The sequence below is a fragment of the Anser cygnoides genome, chromosome 4 (genome assembly GCF_040182565.1).
Source record: "Anser cygnoides isolate HZ-2024a breed goose chromosome 4, Taihu_goose_T2T_genome, whole genome shotgun sequence".
Taxonomy (NCBI): Eukaryota; Metazoa; Chordata; class Aves; order Anseriformes; family Anatidae; genus Anser; species Anser cygnoides.
Genome location: NC_089876.1, coordinates 15949720 through 15975267, shown reverse-complemented (window position 1 = coordinate 15975267; position 25548 = coordinate 15949720). Strand labels below are relative to the sequence as shown.

The 25548-nt window shown below is 37.5% G+C and overlaps 1 protein-coding gene across 17 annotated transcripts in view; it reads left to right on the top strand.

The window, feature by feature from the left end:
* The window catches only part of PROM1 (prominin 1), a 62960-nt gene that overhangs the window by 30572 nt on the left and 6840 nt on the right, over positions 1 to 25548 (top strand). For 10 of the 17 annotated variants that reach the window (XM_066995673.1, XM_066995678.1, XM_066995674.1 and 7 more), the window contains 18 exons: positions 3539 to 3659; positions 6102 to 6165; positions 8870 to 8959; positions 10288 to 10505; positions 10916 to 10990; positions 12147 to 12210; positions 14010 to 14169; positions 15274 to 15426; positions 16300 to 16423; positions 16853 to 16956; positions 17354 to 17438; positions 18425 to 18571; positions 18829 to 18900; positions 22589 to 22681; positions 23406 to 23423; positions 23855 to 23908; positions 24834 to 24914; positions 24993 to 25061. In XM_066995673.1, coding sequence (XP_066851774.1) covers positions 3539 to 3659; positions 6102 to 6165; positions 8870 to 8959; positions 10288 to 10505; positions 10916 to 10990; positions 12147 to 12210; positions 14010 to 14169; positions 15274 to 15426; positions 16300 to 16423; positions 16853 to 16956; positions 17354 to 17438; positions 18425 to 18571; positions 18829 to 18900; positions 22589 to 22681; positions 23406 to 23423; positions 23855 to 23908; positions 24834 to 24914; positions 24993 to 25061 — 1792 coding nt within the window. The remainder of the gene's footprint in view (positions 1 to 3538; positions 3660 to 6101; positions 6166 to 8869; positions 8960 to 10287; positions 10506 to 10915; positions 10991 to 12146; positions 12211 to 14009; positions 14170 to 15273; positions 15427 to 16299; positions 16424 to 16852; positions 16957 to 17353; positions 17439 to 18424; positions 18572 to 18828; positions 18901 to 22588; positions 22682 to 23405; positions 23424 to 23854; positions 23909 to 24833; positions 24915 to 24992; positions 25062 to 25548) is intronic. The other 7 variants (XM_048046848.2, XM_048046854.2, XM_048046843.2 and 4 more) reach the window with 3 other exon arrangements.

Genomic DNA, 25548 nt, shown 5'->3' with positions numbered 1-25548 from the left:
AAATCTGGCATCTGCTTTCTGAAGGCAAGGTGTACTTCCTGAAGTGGGGTTTCCTCAAGGAACAGAGGCAAGTCAGAAGTTGTGATTATGTACACAGTTGTTTATCTTCAAGTAAATAAGTCTTAGGTGTGTCATTCTCCAGTAGAAGCATTCTGCATTTGAAATACCTCTTTTGGTAGTTCAAGTCAGAAATACGTGCTATGGTTTTGGTAATTCAGTTTTCATGTATGGATATTATATACAAAGTAGGATTCTGTTGCTGAAGAGCATAGGATATAGAACTAATTTACCACATAGATGACTGAATAGGTGTCATATTCCAAATTTACCACTAAAACAATTATGTGCTTTGTTTTCCAGAGGTTAACTGATAGTTTAGGAGCAGGTTTGTTATTTAATTTTATTTCCTAATAGTCATCAAGCTTAGGCAAACATGTTTTCTGAGGGAAGGAAATGTAATTTCGTTAATTCCTCTACCTCATAAAGACAAGGTATTGGTACCAATATCAAATGTATCAGTCCCAGAAGGTGGTTTGAAGTAGAAGGTCCCTTTTCTGGCCTTCCGCGAGAGGTGGTGGTGGTGTAAGTTCTTTTTGAAGTCATGGCTCTTGTCACGTATGATGTGCAAGGGGAAGCTAAGTCTGAAGGAGTGGAGGTGGTATTTGGTATCTTGACAAGTACCTTGTTCAGGCTTCTTTGAAGGCCTCTGGGCTTTGTGGGATTGGTCATGCACATTGTTCAGAACCCAGAAATCAACATTAATTGAAAGAATTGGTGAGCAGATTAGTACAGAAATCTCTACCCATTATTTTCTTGCATTCAGTATTTAGTAGTGAGGAAGGTGGCACTTACCCAAGATGTAAATCAGTCCAGTGTTCCTATTCTGTAACTTGTAAGTTTTTTAGCAGGCACGTCTAAAGAAAAATCTTGGTTCCCCCCCTGCAACTGGATTAGTAACTTATGTCACTTGGTGACACCTGACAAGAAGCTGATCACGGAAGGTCTGACTCCCAGGAGCCTGCTCAAACAATTCTCTAATCTGCCGCAGAAAAGGCATGTCTGTTTTATTGCTGCTTTGTGCCTTTCTCCTTGTAGCTGCTTATTGAACGTTGACTCAAGGTTCAGTTATATAACAAACAGATTTTTCCTCTCCCGTGCTAGGTATTTGTTTAGTTACAGTTGTTTAGTTATTTAAAGCATCTCCCCCGTCTTATGTCCTCCCACTCCTTCCATGTAGGAGACTGAAGAGAAAAATGATCGTGCTCAAATCTTACAAAGTACTGTTTTGTTAGCTTGAAATTGACCTTTCTGGTCTGCGAGCATAACATTGAAAAGGCATAAAAACGCTGCCTGGCCGAAGAACAAAGATGACATTATAAACCGGACCGCAGAGGGATACACAAATGTTTACTTTTCCTGATAGCTTGAGGTCGTTTTTCTTCAGATCTGGGGGAGAGGAACAATAAAGGGAAAAACCATCTTTGACTACCTTGCTAGAAGAACGTTTTTGAGACAATTGCCATCCCTGGAGAATGGAGAGAAATGATAAATTGTGTGTGTCCACAGTGCAGAGCACTTACTGCTGTTTCTTCTGCTTACGCTGCAAGTTGCTCGGTTTCATGGCATTTTACGCTTCCTAAAATCGCTTTCCATGGGTGGTAACTAAAGGCTGCTGGAGTGTTTGGCCCTGTTGGAAATGTAACTGTGCCACTTGCTGTTAGTTAAGTCATTAGGTGAATGTCGGTGGCCCTTTGTTAGTGACTTCTTCTGGGAAGAGAGCTGATAGCCAGCTTTAAGGACAGAACTGTGAAATTTGGGTATGAGAAGCTCTCTCTTTATGTCAGATTCTGTCATCCTGCTCTGAATTTTTCTTTTGGATCTTGAGAGAAACATCAGCGAAGGAATTCTAATAGACAGCAGCCGTCTTGCCTGCGCGTAGCCTTGCCATCTCTTCACGCTCTGAAACCTGAATTTTCCTCCTGAGCGTTTGTCAGCGCAGCTGAACAAAAGTTCTTGCACTTGAGAGCTGTCTTGCTGGGAGAACAAGCCTTTACCGTGCCACGGAAAGCTGAAGTAGGAAAAGCAAGATAAAGTTTTGGTTTTGGATCATGGATAAAATGAGGAGATGAGCCGCATCAGCGTGTTTGATCCTGTCTTGCCAGGATTTATGTATCATGTTATTCTAGGCACTCATTTACTCCCCAACATCACCTTCTCACTTGAGTGCCTATGTTATGGCTTCCTTTGAACATAAATTCTCTGGAGCAAAAACTGTTCTTACTTATACTTAACTTTGCCCAGTAGGGAGCTTAGTATGGGTTTTCTAGAAGACCTGTTTAAAAATATTAGGTCTTCTTGATGCCAACACGTGAAGTTTGTCAGTTTGTGAGGAGTAGAGTACCATTGGCGTTAGTGACTCCCTTCTGTCACTGGGATGTCCATCATGTCTTTTTTTCATGATACTGCCTCTCTGATCGCTAGGATTGAGCTGTTACACTGCAGTGCAAGCTAAGAGACTGAACAAACGTGCTGTCCAGAAATGCCTGTGATGCAGCAGTGCTGCCCCTCTGGGGATGTGCCATGCCTGAGCCGAGTGGTTCCATGCTGTCTACCTGTTAAAACCTGCACCAAGTTAGTTTTGGGCTGTTACCACTGCATTCCTACCTCAGGCCGCTGTGCTCATCTTCTGCTGCCTGTGACTGCAGAAGAGCCTTTCCAACTGGCAGGCTAGCTGTTGTGAATATGAGACGTTTAAAACCAAAATTCATCCTTCTGTTTATTTTACACATGAACTAGACTAAACCCCTAAGTATTATGTATGCTAAGAAAGCTTATGGAGCCTCTCATGGGATTTTTAATTGCCTTTTTACTTAATGTTTGTGCAAGTCTATTGTGTTATGGTTAGAATTTTACAGTGGGAATGATCAAATAGGAAATAATTAGCAGCAGTGCTCACTGGAAGCCTCAGCTCGCTTTCCACCTTTTGTTTTATTATCAGGAAATGTTTATACATATATTTAGAGTTAATAGGGTCTATTCATGTCCTTTTAAAAGATGTATGTAATTATGTAAATAAATAGGGCCATTATGAGTAAAAATTGCTGAAGTTTCCAAATGTAAAATATTCCTTTTCATAGCTATTTTATGAACATTTGCTTGTAGCTGTGTCAGCATTAATGATACTTGTGGAAGTGTAACATTTGTAAGTCTCATACAATTTACCTAGACTATGCGCAGTTTCTGACAGTATCAATGCAAATGGTAAGTGGCTATAAGTTAAAAACTTCTGAAGACTTTGGGTTAACATTGCTTTATTCTTTCTATATTTGAATTAGTAGTACCATATCTGCCCTTACGGCTAATTCCTCTACTCCACCGAGTGGTGGATGTGAGAATTTTATAGTAAGAAAAAGACAATGTAAACTTAGGGAGACCATTATTTTGATTATATTTTTTTCCTGTATATTTTTTGTTCCGTTTTAAAATGTCAGAATGGGCATTTACATTAATAAATATCTGTTATCTGTATTTTTTGTAGCGTTGGAGTACTTTGTGCATATGCCGCCAACCAACACTTAACTAGTCAAGTCCGAGGAGCAAAGAAACTGGTTAACAGTAATTTTAAAGATCTGAAAGTTTTCCTTAACGACACTCCAGCGGTAAAGAATTTTTTCTTTATGGGAAATGAGGGTGGGAGGGAAGAAGTATAATAATTGTTTCTTTCTGTTTGGTATAAATTACACCTGCAGTATGGTGTTTGTTCTTTGTGTGTCAGTCTCATGAAGTACAGTCAATGATGGGAGGTAAGAAGTTTTCACATAATTGTTAATGTTTGGGAGCAATTTTTGAGCTGGACTGCTGGAGGCTATTACAATGATGCTTGTTCAGTGAACCCCTTTTCCTCTCACTGAACTAGTGTAGACTGGTAGCAGGTGAAATGTTTGAAAAAATATGATTTTAAAAGCAACACATATTAATAAAAAACAAAGTATTACATGAAAACTTGGTTTCTTTGATGTTTCCTGTTTGCTTGTCTCTTGGGCATATGTACTCTGGGAATGAACTATGGTAACTTTATTCCAGAATTATTTTTGACTGTTTTTTTCTTTAAACCAGTGCGGTACTGTGCCATATTGAAAGAAAAAATTCTCTCCTTTCTGCTGTCAAACTCTCCTTGAAGTCGCAAAAGCAGTAGCTTTTTGTACTAAAAGGAAAAATAGAAATGCTAAGACTTGTAAACTTCCCCCTATACAAATTTCAGTTCTTTATGGTTTGGGAGGAAAAATGTCCTACAGCTGTATTATCTGGCCTTTGTTTAATTTACTAGTATATCCATTTTCCTTCCATGTGGCTGATAAATTTGAAATAGTTGGTATTCACACAGTGGGTGTGGTGGCATCCCAATTACAGTAATTCTGGGCTTCCATACCCCATGAGCTGCTTTTCTGCTGGCAGGTCTACATGAGGACAGGAGACATCTGGGGAGTGACATTTAAATTTTTCCACATCTGGAGTTGTTCTGTATACAATTATTAGTTTGTGCGTGGTGGTGTGACAGTAGGGTGATGCAGGTATATGGCAGGAAGTGGAGGTCACGTCTCGCATCTCTCTCGAGACAGAGGGCCTTTCGTGAGCCTGGAGCTGCCTTGGGGTGCTGAAGGAAAGTTTGCACTCAAAGATGTAACCCAGTTGCCTCAGAACCCACTAGTCTCCTCTTCACAGCATGATTAGTGCCCATGGCAGGAAATGTGGGTGTAGACAATCTTGTTGCATAGAAGAAGCTGTCTAAATAGAGAAAAAAAAATAGACACTAGCTTAAAAGTTAATAAAAACACCTGAATTATTGAATTTAAGTGCCAGGACTTGAACATTCATGCTAGGAGTTTGTCAAAATCTCAGATATGTAGCAGGTTTTTAGTTAATATGTGGGATTACTAATTTTTCTTTCTTAGACTTGATAGCACTTAATAATGTAATCATCAGATATATCTTATAAGTCATTTTGACAGACAAGGTACAATGGTATCATGTATAGATACGTGCATGTAAGAATTTCTTGAGGAAAAGAGAAGGACTGTAGTTTGTTGAAAAGGTTGTGGAATTCAATTCATTGGCTATAAAACTCTGAAATCCTAACTGATGTCCTTGCCTCATGATTAGGAGGTGTATAACATAAGAGGATTTAAAAAATGAAGTCACGTGTAAAGAGTTCTTGCCTGTAAGATTAGCAGACTGCATGAGTACTGAGTGATACCTCTATTAGTTATACTGAATCACATTCTGTCTGTGACATTGCTGGAGATGATGTAAAACTTGTAGACCTCCAAAATCTTAGTTCTCAAGTTAGTTTAGGAAAACAGCCCAGCCTAATGCTGTCCCACTTAAAAAACTAAAACCTTCTTGGTAAGAATTTTTTTTTCTCCTTTGGTTAAGAAAAGTCCTGTGTCATACTTTGTTGTTTAATTACATCCACTGTTGTATAATGTGTGGGTTGTTTTGTGGGTGATGTTTTGTTTGTTTCTTTTTTTTTTTTTTTCTTTACTCCACTGAAAACTTGAGACTGGGCCAAATCCATTTGTGGATAATGAAAAACATTTGCATTAAGGCAGAATGACCAGCTCCTTTCTGTAAGAGAAGCTCTGAGAGGCTGCCCAGATAAAAGCATCAGGACTGTGAATTTTCTTCAAAGCTACCATCCCATCAATTTGTTGCATGTCTCTCATTTCCAGAGAAATTTTCTTTTTCACTAGAAAAATCAAATAAGAGAGATGAAGACATGCACAAACTTACTGTGCCTGACTGACTTGAAACCTTCATATGGCCACCGTTCCTCGGCTACTTAACACTTTTAAGCTGAATCTTTTTCCCCAGAGATGTTCCAGTTACGTAGATTTCCTGATTATCCGCGTCTTTTTTATGTGCAGTTCTGCTAAGCAGGGTTTTAAAATATTTAGTTAACTGAAAACAGAGCTCCAGGATTTGGGAGGTTTGCACAAATATTTGGATTGTTTCAAAGTGTGGCAATTCCTGACTCATTTGAAAGCATTACTTTTTTTTTTTTCCAATTACTTTAATAGTTTTTCTTATTATCTTTTTTTCAGCAAATTGACTACTTGGTGAGCCAGTACAACACGACCAAGGATAAAGCACTCTCTGACCTAAACAGTAAGTACTTTTGATTTAAAGGGGGTTAGTGATGTGTATTTAAAGCCTTCAATAAGATGATGTAAACAGTTCATAATGCAAAGTGAAATTTTAGTTATAAGAATATAGTTTGCAAACATAATTACTGTTCTTAATCGTAAATGAGACTAAAACCTAAGATTCTTTTCATATAAATTGTCTTGGAGCTGCTGTAATGCACATTATTTTCTGAAATAATTCTTTTGTTAAATCACTTACACAGTAAGTCAGACTAAGATTTTATTTTCCATTTTATAGTTGAGTAACCACTAATACCTAATGCTTTTTTAGGGTATTATTCCTCAGTTTTTGACTGTGGAGCCAAATGTGAAAGAGGAGAGCTGCAAGCTGTTGCCACAGTTACAATGACTGATAGATCTCCACGTTTGTTTATTTTTGTTGTTATGCTTTGTCCTCTACTCAGCTAGAAGTTGAGATATGTGTTTATCTTCTTTCCAAAGCTGCTTAGTGTCTTTGGCATTTCAGGATGAGCAGTTGAAGAGCGAGAGATAAAACTTGACATACAACTGCTTCACCTTCTTCTTCAGTACAGTCATGATACAAAGCATCACCTTTTTATATGCCTCAATAAACAGAAACAACCAAACCTCTGACGTTTTTTAGAACTTAAGCATGACTTTCCAAAAACACTGATAATAGAAAAGGGTGATCATATTCAGTACAGATTAGAATTCAGTATATATTGTTAGCATGTGTTAATAAACATGGTAGCTTGGGTACAGGTCTGCATTTCAGACTGAAATGTAATACAAAAATACCAAAACTGATTTTAAACAAGATTGCTGGAAGCAAATGTATTGATTTATCATTCCTAGAATCTATCCTTCAGTGTAGGTTTAAAGTGCATTTTAAAGATAGTTTTCAATGCAGGCAGCTTGGCATACCTCCAGGTCAATGCGTCTCCGCTGTGAACGGCTACTAAAGCACACTGAAGGTGGTAGCCGAAGTAGTAGTTGCACATCTCCCTAATAAACTCTAGCCAAGAACACTCTAGTCTAAAAACTGTGTGACATGTTTAAGGCTTTAAAAATAATAATAATAATTTAAAAATAAATTGACATCTACACTTCAAATACTAGCTTGTAGCTTCCCAGGCACTCCGAACTGAAAATTCAAATTAAATATTTATTTACTCTCAATGCCTGTTCAGTGCGTTAGTTAACAGGAACATAGCTGGATCTGTGGTAAGAGTGCTCATCAATAAATAAAGATAGCTTTTATTTTCTTGTATAGTACTGAGATACCAGAATTAAGTGTGTGATACCTGGGGACAAAAGGATTTCATTCAAAGGGAACCAACAGCAGCATAAACCTCAAGAGAAATGTAGATGAGTTCAGTTTGCCCACCCTAAGGAAATGCTGAAAAGTCTTTTCTGCTTGGTAAAAAGCTCATCCCAAGCTAGAAATGACAGTCTTGACAGTAATGGATGCTTCTGCACCACTCAGTATTCCCATCTCATCGAGAGCAAAAGCCAAAAAAGCTGTTTACTGTAACCTGAAAATGAAGAAGACCCAGCAGCCACCTAAAGGATATGTTACGTTAAGATGCTTCACCAATCTCTGCTCTTGCACTCGTCTGTCTTCCACACACACCCGTTCTCATTTCTGATGAACTAAGATTCATTTGTGTTTGCGGGCAGTGAGGCAGGAGGGTTTGGAGGGTGGGGATAGTTCTGAGCAAGCTTGAAGCTGGTGCTGTGAGCACCAGAGCTGAATGCAGTGTGTGAGGAGCAGTGACTGGCAGACACGTGCATAACGCGCTTAAGGGATTTCAGCAGAGGTGTTTGGCAGGCTGTGGGTGACCTTGACACATGAGGAGCAATGAGTAAGGAAAAGAATCTGTTTCCTTCTTTCTCTTGCACTACAAAACCGTAGCTTGTAGTGAATGAGTATGCCACAAAATTCCTTTCCAGATGTTAGACTGTGTTAAGGTAGCTTGTGGAAAAAATCTGTTTCCAAAAAAAGTAGTAAATGTAATGAAATGCAGATTCTGGAGTCTACTGGAATGTTCACAGAATCATTCAGGTTGGAAAAGACCTCTAAGATCATCTAGTCCAACTTTTAACCTAGTACTGACAAGTCTACCACTAAACCATGCTACTAAGTTATACATCTACACATTTCTTGAAGACCTTCAGGGATGATGAGCGCTTCTCTGGGCATCCTGTTCCAATGCCGCACAACCCCTTCAGTAAAGAAATTTCTCCTAATATCCAACCTAAACCTCCCCTCGCACAACTGGATGCCATTTCCACCTCATCTTATCACTTCGTGCTTGAGAGAAAAGCCCGACTCCCACACTGATACAACCTCGCTAAGGTCACTGTAAAGTATAATAAGGTCTCCCCTGAGCCTTCTTTTCTGCAAGCTGAACAACCCCAGCTCCCTCAGCTGCTCCTCGTAAGACTTGTATGGGTCTTTATGTATATGGTCAAGTGCTAGTGAATATTTTCCACTGTATTTTGATGTAATTCTGTCCTTTATAAGCCTATAGCTAGCTAAAGGAGAATTGAGTTATTGTGTTACCTTCTATCGCTGCGTTTTGACTGTCAGGCCTTAGAGAAATTTTAATACTTTATCCTTTGTTCAGTCTGATAGCACCTGTGCTAAGAGGTAGTTTAAACTGAACTAGTATGTAACATTTTTTCATCTCTCCATGGCACAGATGTTGGACCTTTACTCGGCAGCAGAGTTCAAGAACAGCTGGGGAAAGAAGTGCGTCCCGCACTTGATGCGGCTTTGACAATGGCAGGAGGTAAAGATGTGCATATTCGTGTATTAATGTTCTGTTGCCATGGCAAGACAGGCGTCATCTTTCTAGTTCACAGCATGGGATGGCTTTATGCAGCGCTATGGTTCTACTTACCATTTTTCTACGTCATGTTGCTTTTAGACTGAGGATGTCTGATGTTCTAAGATTTATAAATGTATTTAAAAAGTAAATCAAGATTTAGGTGCCATTGTTGATACCTAGTTTCAGCAGTCATTGAAGACAGATAAGTCTGTATTCCCTGTTTCAGGTGGTTGTCCCTTTCCGTTGATTATAAGGGAGACTAGGAGAGCTGTGCTGTAAGAGCTCTCTGTAGGTCTTTGCAGGTTAGCCTTCTACAGGTCAGTGAATGAACAAACGTTGGCCTCATCACTGCCAAGCCTACTATGAGAGTGCCAACAGTTTCTTGATTGTACCTTTAAGTTTAGCATTGCTTGTGCTTAGTTCTGTCTCCTTTAAAGAAAATACTTTTTTTTTTTTTTTTCCCTATTTAAGGTTTTCTTTTTTCAGGAATCGGGTACACCTTATAGAGCAAAGTGAAAGTCATCCTTCAACTTGAGTCACTTTGTGTTGTGTTTTTTTTTTTAACTCATAAATTCTTTCTTGAGTTCTTTCTCATTCATTTGTCATCATTCTCCTTTTTTGCTTTATTTCTCTTATTTGTCTTGAAGTCAAAGTGGAAAGGGCTATCAAAGGTAAAAAAAAAAAGATAAAACCTTGTGTTATGTGAAATGTGCTTTATTTTTGTACAGTTGTGCATTTTTAGTTGTATCTGTGTGGTTTTTGTCTTAAAACACCTGTTTAGTGTTCTTTTGTTTTGTGTGATTGGGACAGAATCCGACGGCAGACAGTGTTAACATGCATTAATGCTTGGCCGTTGCAACACAATCTCTTTTCCTTTCCTCTTGCAGCTACATAATTTCTTGAGTTGGATTACAACCGACATGTTGAAAAGACTCTCTTGTGGATATGGGCTTTCTTTTGATTTCTAATAACCAAGCATTAAGGTTCTTTATTGAAATCTCAGGTTAAGAAAAATGAGGGAAAGAGGAGAAAAGAGTAGTCTGAGAAGTGGGTAGAATCTCAATAAAAGTAGCTTGAGCTCATTAATTTGTTTGTAGGAAAATGTAAGTGATTTATTTTTATCTGCAAGAAATATGTATTCTGTGCTAGAGGGTTCTTCTGGGAGGGATGGAAAGGTTATTTAAATCAGTATTTTTAAGAAGCTCATAGTGTTTATATGCGCATGCTTTCTCTACTTGCATCTAGTTTCTAACTAAAGATTTTTTAAAAACTATATCTCATCCTTGCAGCAATCAGAGAAACGAAGGAGGCACTGGAAAATGTGAGCGTCTCTGTTGAGGTTTTGCAGGAAGGCACTGAGAGGCTTCATGCAAATTTGACAGATGTTAAAATGCACCTGAGCAACACCCTCAATGATTCTGCATGCTCTGCAGCACAGGCTGCCTCAACTTGCAATATCATCAGGAATTCATTAAATCAACTGAACATTAATGCCAATTTTAGTGGGGTAAGAGAATATTTTTCAGACTTGCAGTGTGATTGCCTTGAATAAGCCCATTAATATCTCTGCAAATTGATGGTTCAGTGTGCTGTCGCTTGTGAGATAAGTGAACTTAACATATTCTGTGTTTCTGGGTAATTCCAGTTACTGTTTTCATCTTCCGTATAGAAGAGAATAAAATGTGTGTCAAGCAGCTACGTTAAAGTGCTGCTATGGGCAGCAAAATAATCTGCTCTTCCCGAAAATGCTGAAGTTAAACTTTGCTTTTGTACAACAAAGGTTTCGGGGGTGTGCTAGAAAGATTCTATTATAAATGGTCTTTCTATTTTCTTTGCCCTCGCTGCTATATTTGAAATATTAGTAAAGTAGCAAGACTACTGCTTTGATGTGACTCAAGACTGCTTTTTGTTTCCTAGTTGCCGGGGGTGAGCTCACAGCTAGCCAAGGTCAACGATGTCCTTAAAATAGACCTTTCTAGTCTGGTTCAGAAGGTATGTTTCCTGACAAGCTTGATAGTGCTTAATTAATAAAAAGGGTACTTACGTATCACCTGTTTTCCCTTAGCTTTCTCAAGCAGAATTCGCTTGTTCCCACCTTATCTTGCTTCGTGGTAGATACATCTCATTATTCCATTGTTTGACCAAGATTTAATATTTAAATATATGACTGTGGTGCTTTACATCCCCAGGATACTACACTTTAAAATTGTTTTGCTAATTGTCTGCTTGAAAGAAGAGTCCTTAAAAAGCAAAAAGACAGAAACGTGGATCTGGTAGCAGACTCTATATTTTTAGTTTACATTAAAAAAGTAAAAATCCTAATTGGTCTCCTAATTAGATGTATTGAAATTCCAGCTATCTTGATTTTTTTTTTTTAAATTTGTTATGTGCGTATTTGATCTTAAGTCTGGTGCAACAGTTCTAAGGCAATTACTATTGGTATTTTTGCAAGTCTACAAAATACTGTGACTCACCTATCCTTTCACCTATCAAAAATAGTATAGTTTGAGCAGTTTATAAACCTAGCAATTTGAAAACAGTTGTGAATAACAGAAGGGCACTTTCTTGAACCAAAGGCTACATGTTGGAGGCCAAGACCCCTGCAAGCTGGTGAATTGATCAGGCCTGCAGGAAAAGGCTTCAGGCGTCCACTGCAGTGGCCTCTCCTTTCTGTCCAGCTGAGCTACTGAGCTTGGTCCCCACAGCTTTTATCTTTTCTCTCCCCTTCTCACTGAAGAAAATGGATTACAGAGATAGATGGATTTCATTGTTTGTAAAACACGTTTCATGTTAAGAAGGCATAGACTTGCAGGGAGGAGGTGTTTCATGTGCATTCTCAGTTTTGCATGAATTAGATCTGACAGGCAAAAGTACTATAAAATTTGTTATGATAGTGACAGATGCGTGTGTATATAAATTAAGATAATTTATAAGGAATATGATGGAGTCCAAACCAAATCTGAAATGCACCTGACTTCATAATTTGCTTTGACCGTTTCTAATGTGCAGTAATAAAATGTATTTTTCCATAGTATTACCACGTACATTTTACCATATGTAAACTTTCAGTCCTTGTATAAAAGGAAAAAATTTCAAGTAATTTGGCAATGTGGAACTTAATTATAATTTTTCCAACTTTTGCTTTTAGGGTTATGCAGCGTTTAATGATACTCCAGACTTAGTGGTGAACCAAACTAAGAACATCTTATCAGGTGAGGACAATGGAAACTGTATTTTCACTTTAGCTGTTTAATGCTGATGTTTTTACATCAATTACTGATCATTTGTTTTCTTTTATTGATGATATATTTCCTGGGCTAAAGATCATTAAAAATGAAATGTAAAACTTAACGTTTTGCAAGATTTAATGCCACAAATAACATAAAGAGGAAGTATGTCTTAATGAAGACCCAAAATCTAAAACTAGTCCATATGGTGTTTTATGGAGGAGTTCTATTTGTTGGGCTTTTTACTCCTCAAATAATGAGAAATCCTGAGATCCCAACTGGAAACTGATGCTTTACCTTTGTTTGGTTGCAAGCCTAACTTTGTTTGACCAATATGTCTATGGTATACTCAGGGATGTGATGCTTTTCAAAAAAAAAAACAAAACAAAACAACAACAAAAAAAAACAACAAACCTGACCCTACCTGCTGCTTTAGTAAAATGTAGCAGATGACAAAGGGGAGGTGGAAGATGTGCCTTAATTTAAACGCCTGTCTTAATTACTTTGTTATTCTGACTTTAAATTGTGGATTTTGACAGTACCTGGACACTTGACACTGACTGAAATGTAGTATAATGTATGTATACTAATCTGTTTTAATTTTTGTTCTTGCATTGTGGACCTGTTCTGCATAAATATACAGCTGTTCCTTGTAAGTTTTTCGTTTTGTTTTTTTGGCAACATGAAACACAGTATGTATACAAGCATAGTATACTGTGTGAACTTGCCTAAAATGAGCCCGTTTTCTAAGAGTGTGATGTGATGCTTTTCATTAGGAAACCTAATGCAGATTTGCTCATTTACCATAACTGCTGATATCCATAAACACAGACAGGTCATCTTAATGTATCCATTTATTATAGCTGTACTTTTTTGTTTTTATAAAAACTGAGTTCGACTTACAGAACAAACAAAAACAATACTTCCACTAGAGAAATTTCATGGTAATTTGTAAATTTTTCTAAAAAAGAATATTTTTGTACCTGATTGAGCTTAATTGGAAGAGTAAACATCAAAACACAGAGCTTGTCCAGTTGTCAGAGAAAGAGGAGGGTGCTGCCTACTACCAAGTAGCAACCTACATCTTGATGCTTTAAGCATGTTCCAAGTTCAAAGAAAGGGGATGAATAGACACAAACTGCATTTTACAAATAAAGAATAATAAGTCAATGAATTGTGTCTTTGTGTATTTAAATCGTGTGTATCTAAATTGTGAGCACAAGAGTTGTTCATAATTTGAGAAAAAACTGGCTTAACTGATCATTATCTGGAGTGTTGCTAACTAATTGGAATGAATTTAAGTAATCTTTTTTAATAAGACTGAAAGTAACTATTATAGATTATCAATATAGGCAGTCTAATTTCTTTCACAGTGTTGTACTCCCAAGGGGTGGAGTTTAAATAGATTTTGATCTTCTCCTTCATAAACCTAGTGGCTAATTGTCTCACTCAGTGTTACCATTTGCAATATTGCATGAAAAGCAAGATTTAAGATGGCTAGATAAGTGGCACATTCATTGTAACAAAAGGAAAGAAAGCTCTGGCTCGACATCTACATCTTTCATCATTAAACGGAATGCTAAAAATAAAGTGTGTGTTTTAAAATGCCATTGCGTTACTTTGAAGCTAAATGCTTTTGTTGCTTGCTTGTCTTTTCCTCATGCTTGTCTTCATGGCTTGCCTTGTTACATGTGCAAAAAGGCTTAATAGAGTTTTATAATGCATAGATAGAATGTAAATTTATTCTATTAATCTGTAATAATGTAACACATTTATTCTTTTAGATATCAAAAATGTGCTGGAATCCATTGGTTCGAATATCAGCAGCTTCACAAAAACTCTCCCTGTTCAGAAGATTTTAGCAGATTTGACAATATATCTTACACAGAGTGAAGCATATGTTCAAGATTACTTTCCAGTAGTGGAGCAGTACGATTTTTACAGGTATGAACGTGTTAAATAGGAATTAAGACAGAAATGAAGTCCTACCTACTGTTAATGCTGCATAATATTTTAATGTTCTGAAAGGACATCTATTAATGATGACGACAGTGAAACCAAGATGCTATAAAGCAACTTTTCATTACTGGCATTTTGGTTAAAAGCCCTGTCCAAAATCGCAGCTAACCGAGCTGGGTGCTGTTCCAGTGCAGAGCAAGTGGTGGTTTCTACTCTGCAGGCCTTCGAATCTTTTTCAGAAAGGGTAGATGTCAGAAGATGTAATGCATAAGGAAACAGTTTAACCCCAATGCTGGGGTGACTTCTTTATTTGCGGCTCCTTTTTGTTGAGTTGCAGGTAAGTTGTGGGAGCATAGGGACACAGGGGCCCTGGAGCCAATGCCTTTTTATTGCAGGCCTTTCCAATGCAGAGTAGTAATAGCAGAGATTTTGCTTCACACCTAGTAAATCTTTGTGCATTTATGCCTGTTCCTACTGATGTAATACTTGTCCTTGCGAATGCATGGGTTAATTACACTTTGAGAAAATGTATTCTATTACATATTCTTTCTAACTGAGACCTATATGACTTCTGTAATTGAATAATAATCCCATTTTGCCGCACAAAGCTTTTTATTTCATACTGTTTACTTTGTCTAGTTTTTATTGCAGTCCTCAAGCTCATCAAGTTCTCCCTACACATTTCAATTTCAATGATATTTCAATTGACCCATTCAGTTCAAAAATTCAGTTGCTTCTTGAACAAATTGCTGTTTGACTTGGTGGAGTTTGGAGTTTGACTCATTGTTTGCTCCACCTGGAGTCTTTAAAACTTCAGTACAGGCCACCTGCAGTTGCTGGACCTTGGAATACTGTATTGTAATGTTTGTTTATTCCCCAACCCTTCAGTAGCAGATGTCTGTAATCCAAAAGTGATTGGGTTCTGGCCCAAAATATATGCTGGTGAAAAAAAGTTTTTTCATTGCTGACGTTTGTTGCTCAGTCAGAACCACAAATGGGCCATTAGGAATATAGTATTGCCCAAAGTGTTGTGCAGGTCTCTAGTCCGTTGTTTGCATGCTAACCAAGCACTTTGGCTTTATTCCTTAGGTGGCTGGGTTGTCTCATTCTCTGCTGCATGGTGGTCTTGATTGTGGTCTTCTACTATCTTGGACTGCTATGTGGAACCTGTGGTTATGATAAACACGCTTCTCCAACAACCAGGGGCTGCATTTCCAACACTGGAGGAAACTTTCTTATGGCGTAAGTTTCACTTATTTGTGAAAAGCAAAATACAAACAGATACCTGTAGAAGGTGTTTGTTGGTTTTTTTTTAGTTGATTTTGAAGAACATGTGTATGAAGAGGATTTTGTTACAAATTTATATGTGCTGAAAAAAATTAGAGCATAAATATTTACTTAACATACTTCCACTGAGGCACTTAGGCTTTGGGTTGCACTTTTATTGAGGATCATAGCTGAAGATAAAAGCTCTGAATCTGCTCTTGTAAAGTGAGTATTTTAGCTAGTGAATATCTGTGTAAGCCTATTCGGAAACTGCAGAATAAGAGAACTGGATCAAATAATTGGAAGTGTAAATTGAATTTGTAGGTGTTTTTCTAAATATATTTATGTGCTTGCTCAAAAGAAAAAAGCTATACGAGGAGGTGAGAAACATGACTTACTCAGACCAGGTTTTCTCAGGTTTGGGGGTGCTGTTAGAAGTTCCCAGTAGGGGTTTAATATAATTTCTGTTGTATGCAGGAGAAGATTGCATCTGTAATCTATCTACAACTTTTTTGAGAATACAAAGCTAGAGATTTGAATATATAAAAGAATGTTGTGTGCTTTTGTGGCTCCTAACTCTTAAAGGAGTTTGCATGCCAACTGTAAATGTGTCTCCCCACTTTAGCTGAACTTAACTGTAAAACCTGAAAACTTACAGGACCTAAACACATAGGAGATTTCAGACTGCAAGAACATTGTTGTAAATGGAAGTATTTTGGCCATCTACTAGGTCATCATTTGTCCATCTGCTATCTCTGCAAATGCTATAGCTGCTAATTGTTGGTTTCACTGTTACCCAAAGTGTGTATATTTTCTTCTTGAAAACTTACTCTAATATTTTTTTTTCAGTGGCGTCGGATTCAGTTTTCTTTTCTCCTGGGTGCTGATGATTGTAGTGGTGCTCACTTTTGTCACAGGTGGAAATGTAGAAAAACTGGTCTGTGAGCCCTTTGAAGATAAAACTTTATTCAAGGTGAAGTTATTCAAATTCGAGTTGTTAAACAATGAATAGAATCCCTGTGAGTCTTAATGGTCTTGTCAGTTATTCATGACTTATTATTTCAAGTGAGACACCTCAAGTGAGTTTGGATCTGTTTTTACTTTCCATTTGCACATTGAATAGAGACATTGATCCTTTCTTGGTTTAATTGGCTTTGCAGTGTAAATACTGCGTGCCTGTCTTCCTTTGGAGATAAATTTTTCCGCAGTTCAGCGTTTCTTGGGGACATGGAGCTTTAATATTCACTTTCTACACCAGAGAGGTTGAATCTACTGCTCTGCTTGTTTTTCCATCAGTGCGTGATAAGCTTAGATGTGGGTATGTGTCAAAAGATCACACATGAATATATTCATGAATTGAAAACATGGGCTTATGGTAACATCACTGAATTTTGTCTCCTAGGTTTTGGATACTCCCTACTTACTAAATCAGCACTGGAAAAACTATCTTTCTGGCATGCTCTTTAAAAATCCAAATATTAATTTGACTTTTGAAAAAGTGTACAGGTATGTAAAGTTATGGTCAAGATTGAATTCCATTTATACATAGTTTTTGTGTTATCTTCCAGGTTTCGTATTTCAAGCACACACAGAAATCTCACATATTCACGAAGACAACATTGATTTTCTTGTGTATCACTAGTAAAAATGATTTTCTTCTATCAATGAGTTACCAGGGATAATTTTAACATAATATTGCATAACACTAGCTCTTTGCAAAGCTTATCTTTGAGACCATCAGAAGTTATTACTTACTTCCTTATAGATGAAGCTTCAAAGAACGTAGCCAGAACTTTTTTAAAAGACTGATTTTCCTAAAATATGAAAACATCATTAATCATTCGTTTAATGTTTTGTCTCCAAGGTGGTGTTCAGGCTGATGTATGTATTTTTATTTTTATAGTGATTGCAAGGAAAACAAAGGAATTTATACTTCCCTTCACCTAGAGCACCTGTTCAATATCAATGAATTTCTAAATATCAGTATGGTAAGTAAAGAAAATAAGAGTGGGTTCTTGAATATTTTTGAAGGCTGGGGACAGGTCTGCTCTTGAACACAGTATAGCATGTCTGGATTTTAAGGAGTATTGGATTTTATGTACAGTACATTCTGCGAGGAGGCACAAGCTGTCCAAACTAATTTGAAAGAAAGAAATATATTTGCAAATAAGATCTTAAAGTTCTTTATCAGTCTTAGTCAAAAACCTTGGAAGGTGTTGTGATGTGCTTTTTTATGGGTGCAGATAATAATGTTTTTAATTTTGAAACTTGCATAGAAGGTCTAGCATTTTCCAAAGGCTGCTTATGGTGCATAATGAGGGTCTTGTTATTTTACATAAATGCCTTTCTTGCTCTGTTTTCTTCTGATTCCAATCAGAATTATGTTGATCTTGTATACAATGTGCTATGCTCCTAAGAAAGTTTCCAATTTTGGAAGTAAGGAGAGAGGGATAAGATAAAATCCTTTCAGTTAGGCTGCAATAACACACAACAGTACTGTCACTGCATGACTGTACTAATGTTTTGATTACCTGTAATCCTGACCTGCATTACTGCAGTCCTTAGGGGATTCTGCCAGGCATTGTACCCACACTTAGTAGATATGGTCCCTGCTCCAATTAACATATGATTAAAATGGACAGGAAAGATTGACTAAAAGGAAAAATTTGTCTGAGCTTCCACAATGGTGGAGGCTGGGAAGGGAGAAGTAATTCATTGGTATGAAAGATGCACAGGTGATATAGAACATGGCGTAGCCAGACTGTGTGGGTACTGCAGGGAAGGGGAGAACGTTACCTGGATTCTGACAAGGTTAATTGAGCTGACCAGATGTTGACAATGAAGTCATTTGCGTGCTTCTTCATAGAAGTGATGAGTCAGCAAAAGGTAGATGCTGCTATATGAGGGGAGAGGTATAGAAGACTCTGCTCTGGATGCAGACTACTTTTGTGTTTTAATTTGTTTCTATTCTCAGTATACAGAAGATGTAGCACTTCGAATTGAACATATTCAGATAAATCTCAGCAAAATCATTCTGCTGGATGAAATAGGGAAGGAGAATCTTCTGAATTTCAGCTCTTCGGGAATAGATGGGATAAACTTTGGAGCATATTTAACAGAGGTGAGACTGTAGTAATCTAGGGGCACGGCTGGAACACAGCTTAAGATGAAATGTTTCTTTAGCAGTGGGAAAACTAGAGGAAAAATCTGCTTTTGTGTAGAAGGAGAAGTAGAGCAAAAGTACTTCAGAAGTTAAGCACTTCAGTAAACATTTGAAGAAATAAAGGATGGACAGAGTAGGTGGTGTGATTAATTGCAGTCTGTTTGTGCAATAACAACGTACTCTTTTCTTCCTGAGTTGTTCATATCTTGTTTTAGATCAATAAAAGTGTAACCAAGGTTGATCTTCTGTCATTTGCTAATGACTTAGAAGCAAGAGCAGACCAGCTGGTAAGTTTAACTTATCAATATAATAATACATAAAACTTGTCATTGTAGTATTATATAAGTATGTATAACCAAATATTTAGACTTTCCATGGGAAAGTTCTTGTACTTCAGACACACATACATGGTGCATTGTCACATAAGGAAAAACTTCAAAAAACAATGTATGTGAGCTGTGTTTTAGAGACTGCTAATTCTTGATTTTTGTATGTTAGCAGTTTTACAACATCTGCTTTGGAAGTGTACTTTGTTAAACAGCAAGTTAAGAAATCAACATGCCTGCTAACTCCATTGTAGTGTTTCCTGTGATGCTGCCTACATTTTATGGTCCCAGTTAGAAGAAAAGTTGCTTGGATCATGACGGATTTGAGTGGGTTTTCTTTCACTTAGTGCTCAGAAGATTTTGCAACTAGCAATGAAATGAATACTGAGGCAGCTCGTAAGGCTTCTGTTGGGAGCTGGGGCTCCACTGAGGGGGAAGAATGCACAAAAGAGGCCCTATCTGCTCTGTAGGGCTTGTTCAATGTAGATACACTGACACTGGTCAAAGGCTGGAACTACAACAAATGAATGAATCTGCAGAATGACACATCTGTGTTAACAGCTAAACTAACTAAATATTCAAGTGATATGTTTGGATGTATGTCAAGGTCACTTTCTATTTAATTTCAAAGTGGGAGTCAGTTTGGACACTAGATTGCTTTGCTGTCACCTAAGACATTGCTGCATTGTGGCACGGGAGAGAGTTATGCTGCACATTTACTACGGTCGTTTGTATCACAAAAGGACACAGCAGCAGAGCGAGACCATGCTGATTGGAATTTATCAGATTTTCATCCTTCCTGCAGTGAGAGGGCAGCACTGGTAGAAGTTGCTGGTATGATTACTCCAGCTTTTTGCAAAAGTTGATCACAGCTGTTCCTTATTTTTTTAATGCCAGACCTGTACTCACGTGGGGGGTAGTCTGCCCATGTTTTTTTGTATTGTGGCTATCGTCCTCTGTAAGCACAGTGGGTGAGTCACACTCGGTCTGTTTGCTCATTTAGGTTGTCTGCTGACTTAGACAGATACCAATAGCTTTGGCCACACTTCACTTCCATTTTCAGTTTTTTCTCTACCATTCTGAAGGTTGTACAGTTGGAGAGTTTTTGTTTTGGGGGCTATTTTCTAAGTGAAAGCTGAGGTTCTTCAACATACTATATCTTAATAGAATTGCCTCTGAGATTTCTCTTTAAAGGTACATTTTACATAACTCCATAAAGGAAAATCTGTTGTGCAGGTAGATTGGTTTTTCATTGTTTTTTTTTTTTTTGTAGCAGAATCTAAAGGAAGCATTGGAAGTGAGAATAGATCAGGCTGAGTAATTTCTTCGTATAAAAGACAAAAAAAAATACAATATTATATGTGTTCCCTCTCAGAGTGTATGTATTTAGTTCTTTCTTGCTATACAGTGTAATCTATAAAGTGACTAGACGAAAAAACAACACAATAGAACGTATTAGATTGTTACAAAATCGATGGTGGTTTCCAAGGGTATTTTATAATTCTACTTTATTACCGTGATAGCTCTTACAGCTTACAGGAACAATCAATTAAAGAATAAATTAAAAATTTTTGGAATTAATTAACTTTGAGTGTATAGATTGCATTTTCTGGCACCTTGCACAAAATTAAATACACATTTTAACACTGCAAAGAAGGAAACAGTAAAAAAAAAAAAAAAAACTTGCATCAAACTAAGGGGTCATGCTGTGGAGGAGGGAGCAATATTGCCCACGGACATTATTAGGTAAGTGGATCCAGCTTGCCAGCACAAAGCATGCTGAAGCTGCTCTGTAGCCTTACCGACAGTATCGAGCACCCTTATCTCTCAGAACAGAAAACGTGAAATGACTGCTCACAGGAACACTTCTCAGGAAGAGAACGTGTGTTTGAGCATCAAAGCCTGCCGGCCATACAGCTAAAAATGATGGTCTTTTGCTGTTTGGCTTTACAGTACGTATATTTCTTAGCATTTAGTCATTATACTTGTAAATTGGGTAAAGGAGGCAAGGGTTTGTTTTCCTTCTCATTTGGAAAGAGGATCACAAGACAGGACAGAGTCCCTGGCAGACTGCTGTTAAAAGAATAGGCAAAGCTGGAAAAGGCTGCAGGGGGACCTAGAAAAATGTCGCAGAAGTATGCACCCCAAAGATAAAACTGGCTTTTAAAAGGCATAGGTCTAACCAGGAAAATGTTTTGCTACTTTTCACCAGGATGGTTCTCTCAGATTGGATGGCAGCAGTGGAGAGGAACAAGTACTGTGAGAGATGCATTGCCATTCTCAATTACAGTGCTGCACTGGGATTTGTTCTCTTTTCCAGTGTAGACGCTGCTGTAATAGGCATTGCAGAAAAAGTAATTTCCACTGTACAGAAGCAGAGAAGCAAAATTCGTACAGCCATTTGCACTGTCATTTGTTCCTTCTGGTATTTGACTAGCATGTCTTTTCGTGAGATAATCTAATTTTGACAAAGTATATTTTCGACAAAATGATATGATGGCCCTTCCTATTCTCTATTTGCCAGTAGAGTAAAAAGTATCTGCAGAAGTTTTTCTCAGTAGAAAGTTGTACTGTTAGGGTACCCCAAATGAAACATCTTGAAACCCCGTTTCCTGAATGAGGTCTCATCTCTACACGAGCCTGGGCTTGCGTTTGGGGTAGCTCTTCTTGCAAATCCAGCAGTTTCTGAGTCCTTATAACTGCGTCCTGTGGAAACGGACCTGTAGTTACCTGCCCGTGGGTACCTACGTTCCCCAAGGGCTGCAGTCCCAAAATGGGAAAAGAAGTTTCATAGGAGGAAAGGCAAGCAAGCCTGCTAACTGCAAGTGGTGTTGGGTAACAGTGGATTGAATGATGTGAAAGCAGAGAAATCTGATTTCCTTTGAGAAAACAGGTTTAGGTCTATGTTTTGTCTTGGACTAAAATTCTTCTACTTCTGAAATGGAGTTAGCAGTGTGTATTCAGGGAGCCGGTTGGTTTTGCCACCAAGAGGAAATAGAAAATGATTTCATTCTCCGAAATACATTGAATTTTCATGGCATTTTGCAACAAGTATGAGCTCCAGGTGGGTATCCAGGCTTTAAAATCAGGGCCCAAGCTGATCTTTTGACTGAAATTTGGAAGCCACTAAAAGGAAAAATAGCTTTCACAGACTCATTTCCAGCTTACTGACTGAAAATGTTGAAACTTCAGTGTCCTTCAGAAAGCAGATGACTAGTGGCTGTGTCCACGCTGCAAATAGCTAAAGTATTTGAGCCTCTGTAAATGAGAAATGCTCGTTCCAGAGGAGGGCACCCCTGCACCAGAGACATGCCAGAGGAGAGGAGAGTAGCAAGGGGTGTGCTCCCTCTTCTGTATTTAAACTAACTTAGTGTGCTCTGTGAAAATTTTCCATTAAATCTGCTGATAATGTTACAGCCAGAGAAGCAGTTTAATATACATGTTTTGGTTACTGAGGTTTGAATTATTAATATGGCGATTTTTTTTCCCTCCTTGCATTGAGGATTTCAATTTGCCGTGGCCTGTTGTTAGCATCAGCTGCCCTGCAGTTTATAATGTGTAACTCTCATTGTGGCTCTCTTTTTTTTTTTTCTTTATTTGAAAGCTCTGAAAGTATTGAACAATACTACATACTTTCATTTTTTTGCAGCCAAAAGGAGCACTGGAAAATGCCTTAAAAGGACATGCAAACAATATTCGGATGATTCATAACCAGCAAGTTGTTCCACTAGAGCAAGCTATGGTAAAATATTAAAGCAATATTAAAACATATATGTAAAAACTGAATCTCTGAATCTTGAATACAATTTAGAAAGCTGAACTTGCTAGTATATATGCACAAGTTACTTTTGTATTGTCACGGAAGATTAATCTGGTTAAAGTCTGTATTTAATAAACAGTTCTCATACGTGGGATACTGCTACTTTATAATACTGTCTAAAAAATACTGCCTAAAATCATGGCCCCATTTTTTCCAATTTATACTTGTGGTTATATATGAATAAAAGAGGAAACAGGGAAGAACTTTCCAGAATTCTAATCCTAAATCACCCATTTTCTTTTTTCCTTATCATTTGTCTTCAGTAATAAATGTAGTTATGACTTGCACACACTTCGTGGAGTCAGCAGCCACTTAACAGTACTGGAACTGAAGCTCTGACAGTCGTAGTTAGAGCCAAAGAAAAATATTTTCTGTTGATGCTGTTAAAGATGTGAAAAAGCTTCTTCTGACTGTTTTTTTTCCGGACACTGACTTGTATCAAGCTGTGAATTTCATACATGCTAGCTGTTGTTTTTTCCTCTACATAACTTGAAGACTTTTATTTTATCTTAGCATCAGATAAAGTATTTCTGCCCCTGTCAAAGCCCTCATAAAAAAGCACTAGGCCTCTGATTCTATGCTGTTCTTTCTAATTAACTCCTAATTATTCTCATCTCTTTTTCCTTTTACAAAACTGACTGTCAAGAAATATGTTAAAGCTAGGGTAAGTGCTTTTTCCCTTCTGAAACTGCACAATATACAAATATTGTATATTTGTATATACAATAATACCACAAAATACAAAGCTGTACTCTGAACACCCAGTTCCAATTTTATCTGTTCTCTCTTTCTTCCCCCAAATAAATCTTTCCCAGTTTATTGTTACTAATTTGAGTTAATTTGAAGTCTTCTAGTACACAGTTTATAGCTACTTAGTGCTGTTGGTGAAATACTTGAATCACCAACATGAATGGTTAAAAACACAATATATTTATTAGTTTTAAGTTAATACAACTGTTGTTACTACATAAAATGTGATGTGTTATATTAGAAACAAAATCATCTATACAAAATTGAAGCACACACGTAGTGTTGAAACAAGTAGGCTCTTACCTCTAGTGATGACTTATCTTTTTTTTCCCTGTTTTCTACTAGAGCACTTTAAATCAGAGCATTAGGCTTCTGAAGAGGACATCATCTGAACTTATGGTAAGGTTTCCTTTGTGGCAACAGAAGCATTTTAATGTGTTTTAAATCCATTTGCCACATATACAGGACATTTTCAATACAGGTTTTACTATTTCTGGCTGTTCTGTTATTAGGAAGAGATTGTAGTGCAGTGAGGTAGTAAAAAGGTCATAGATGTCTCTGCACAGCTTTTTCTGTGTTGCCGTTCCCTTCCTTTTAGAGGAGGAGGAAAAAAAGAATCTTTTTTAAAAATATGAATTACAAACTTAATTATCAAGTGGTAAAATAGACTTGAGTAAAGTTCCATGTATAGTGCTATTTATGCTAGTAAAAATGTAGCCTTTTTTTTTTTTTCTAGAATCACTGAAAGCAAAACTTGGAGGTGGGGAACAACCAAGAAACAAAACCCAAAAATACAAATGAGACAAGAGCTTTGTGATTCACATTCTTAACCAGCTCTTGTCCAATGTCCAGCTCCCACTGGGCCCTGTCTCTTTAGCATTGTAGTCATTACCTTCCTGCTTCTGCAGCATCAGCCAAACACTGGGAGGCTGTGGCTGTGTAGAAGCTTCCCCAGGGCGGCCAGTTTCCTCTTCAAGTAGCAGCTAGTGCCTGCACCATACTGAGACCAGGAGATGAAAGTATCTCTACTCTTGAGACAACAAGAATGGAAGAGAAAGGTGGTCTAGGATATAAACTTGTTACATAGGTTCCAGGAAAAGTTGCCATTCATACCTGCTGCTTCCTTCCTCTTTTAGTAGCGAAAGTTTTTTGTCAGGTGGTCATGAATCCTTACGCAGAACATAATTGCATATTTTGTCAGATGTTCACAAGACAATGTTACAGATTTATCAAGAGAATAGGTTATCACATACAGTGGCTGCGGAACCACTGTAACAGCTTGAGAGGGATTTATTTATATTAAACACCTTCTCTTCCCCTCCAGGTTAAGGTGAAAAATGTCATTAGCGCTGTTAATGCTGCCCAGCTTCTCATAAACAACAATGCTTCTCTAGTTATTGTCCAGGTAAGTTTTATCTGATTTAAGTACATTCATTTAACGTATCATGGAGATAGAGGTTCACTTACTTTTGTCTGTTTTTAGGAAACAAAAAAGTACATGGACACCATAGTTGGCTACTTCGAGCAATACATTGATTGGGTGAAGGAGTCGGTAAGGTGCATTTGCTTCATTGAGAGGAGCTGTTTTTGAAACCAAAAAGGATCTAAATAGTAATAATAGAAAAATCATGTTGATTTTATGTTTTGTAACTTCAATTTGTAAGATATTTGTGCTCAGTAGGAAGGAGAAAACTTGTCTTCTGTAAATAATTTCGTATGAAGTAGAATTGAAAGGATGAGTAGTATTGATTGGAATAAAATGCCAATTTAGTACACTTTTTTTTTCCGGGCTAGCCTGAAATCTACCATTTGTGCTAATATTGTACTGAGCCTGCTTAGTTTAAAATGGTATCATTAGCATCTTGTTTTATTCTTCTTTCTTTAGCTGGAGTCTTTGAGAAATTGAGTTGATGTCTTAAAGATTTATGTTCATTTGATAGCACATCCCACTGGAATTTAATGTGAATTTGGAGAGGGGGAGAGAGAACAATTTAGTAAGCAGTAGCTGTTTACTAAAGCTGTAGGAAATTTTTTGAGGT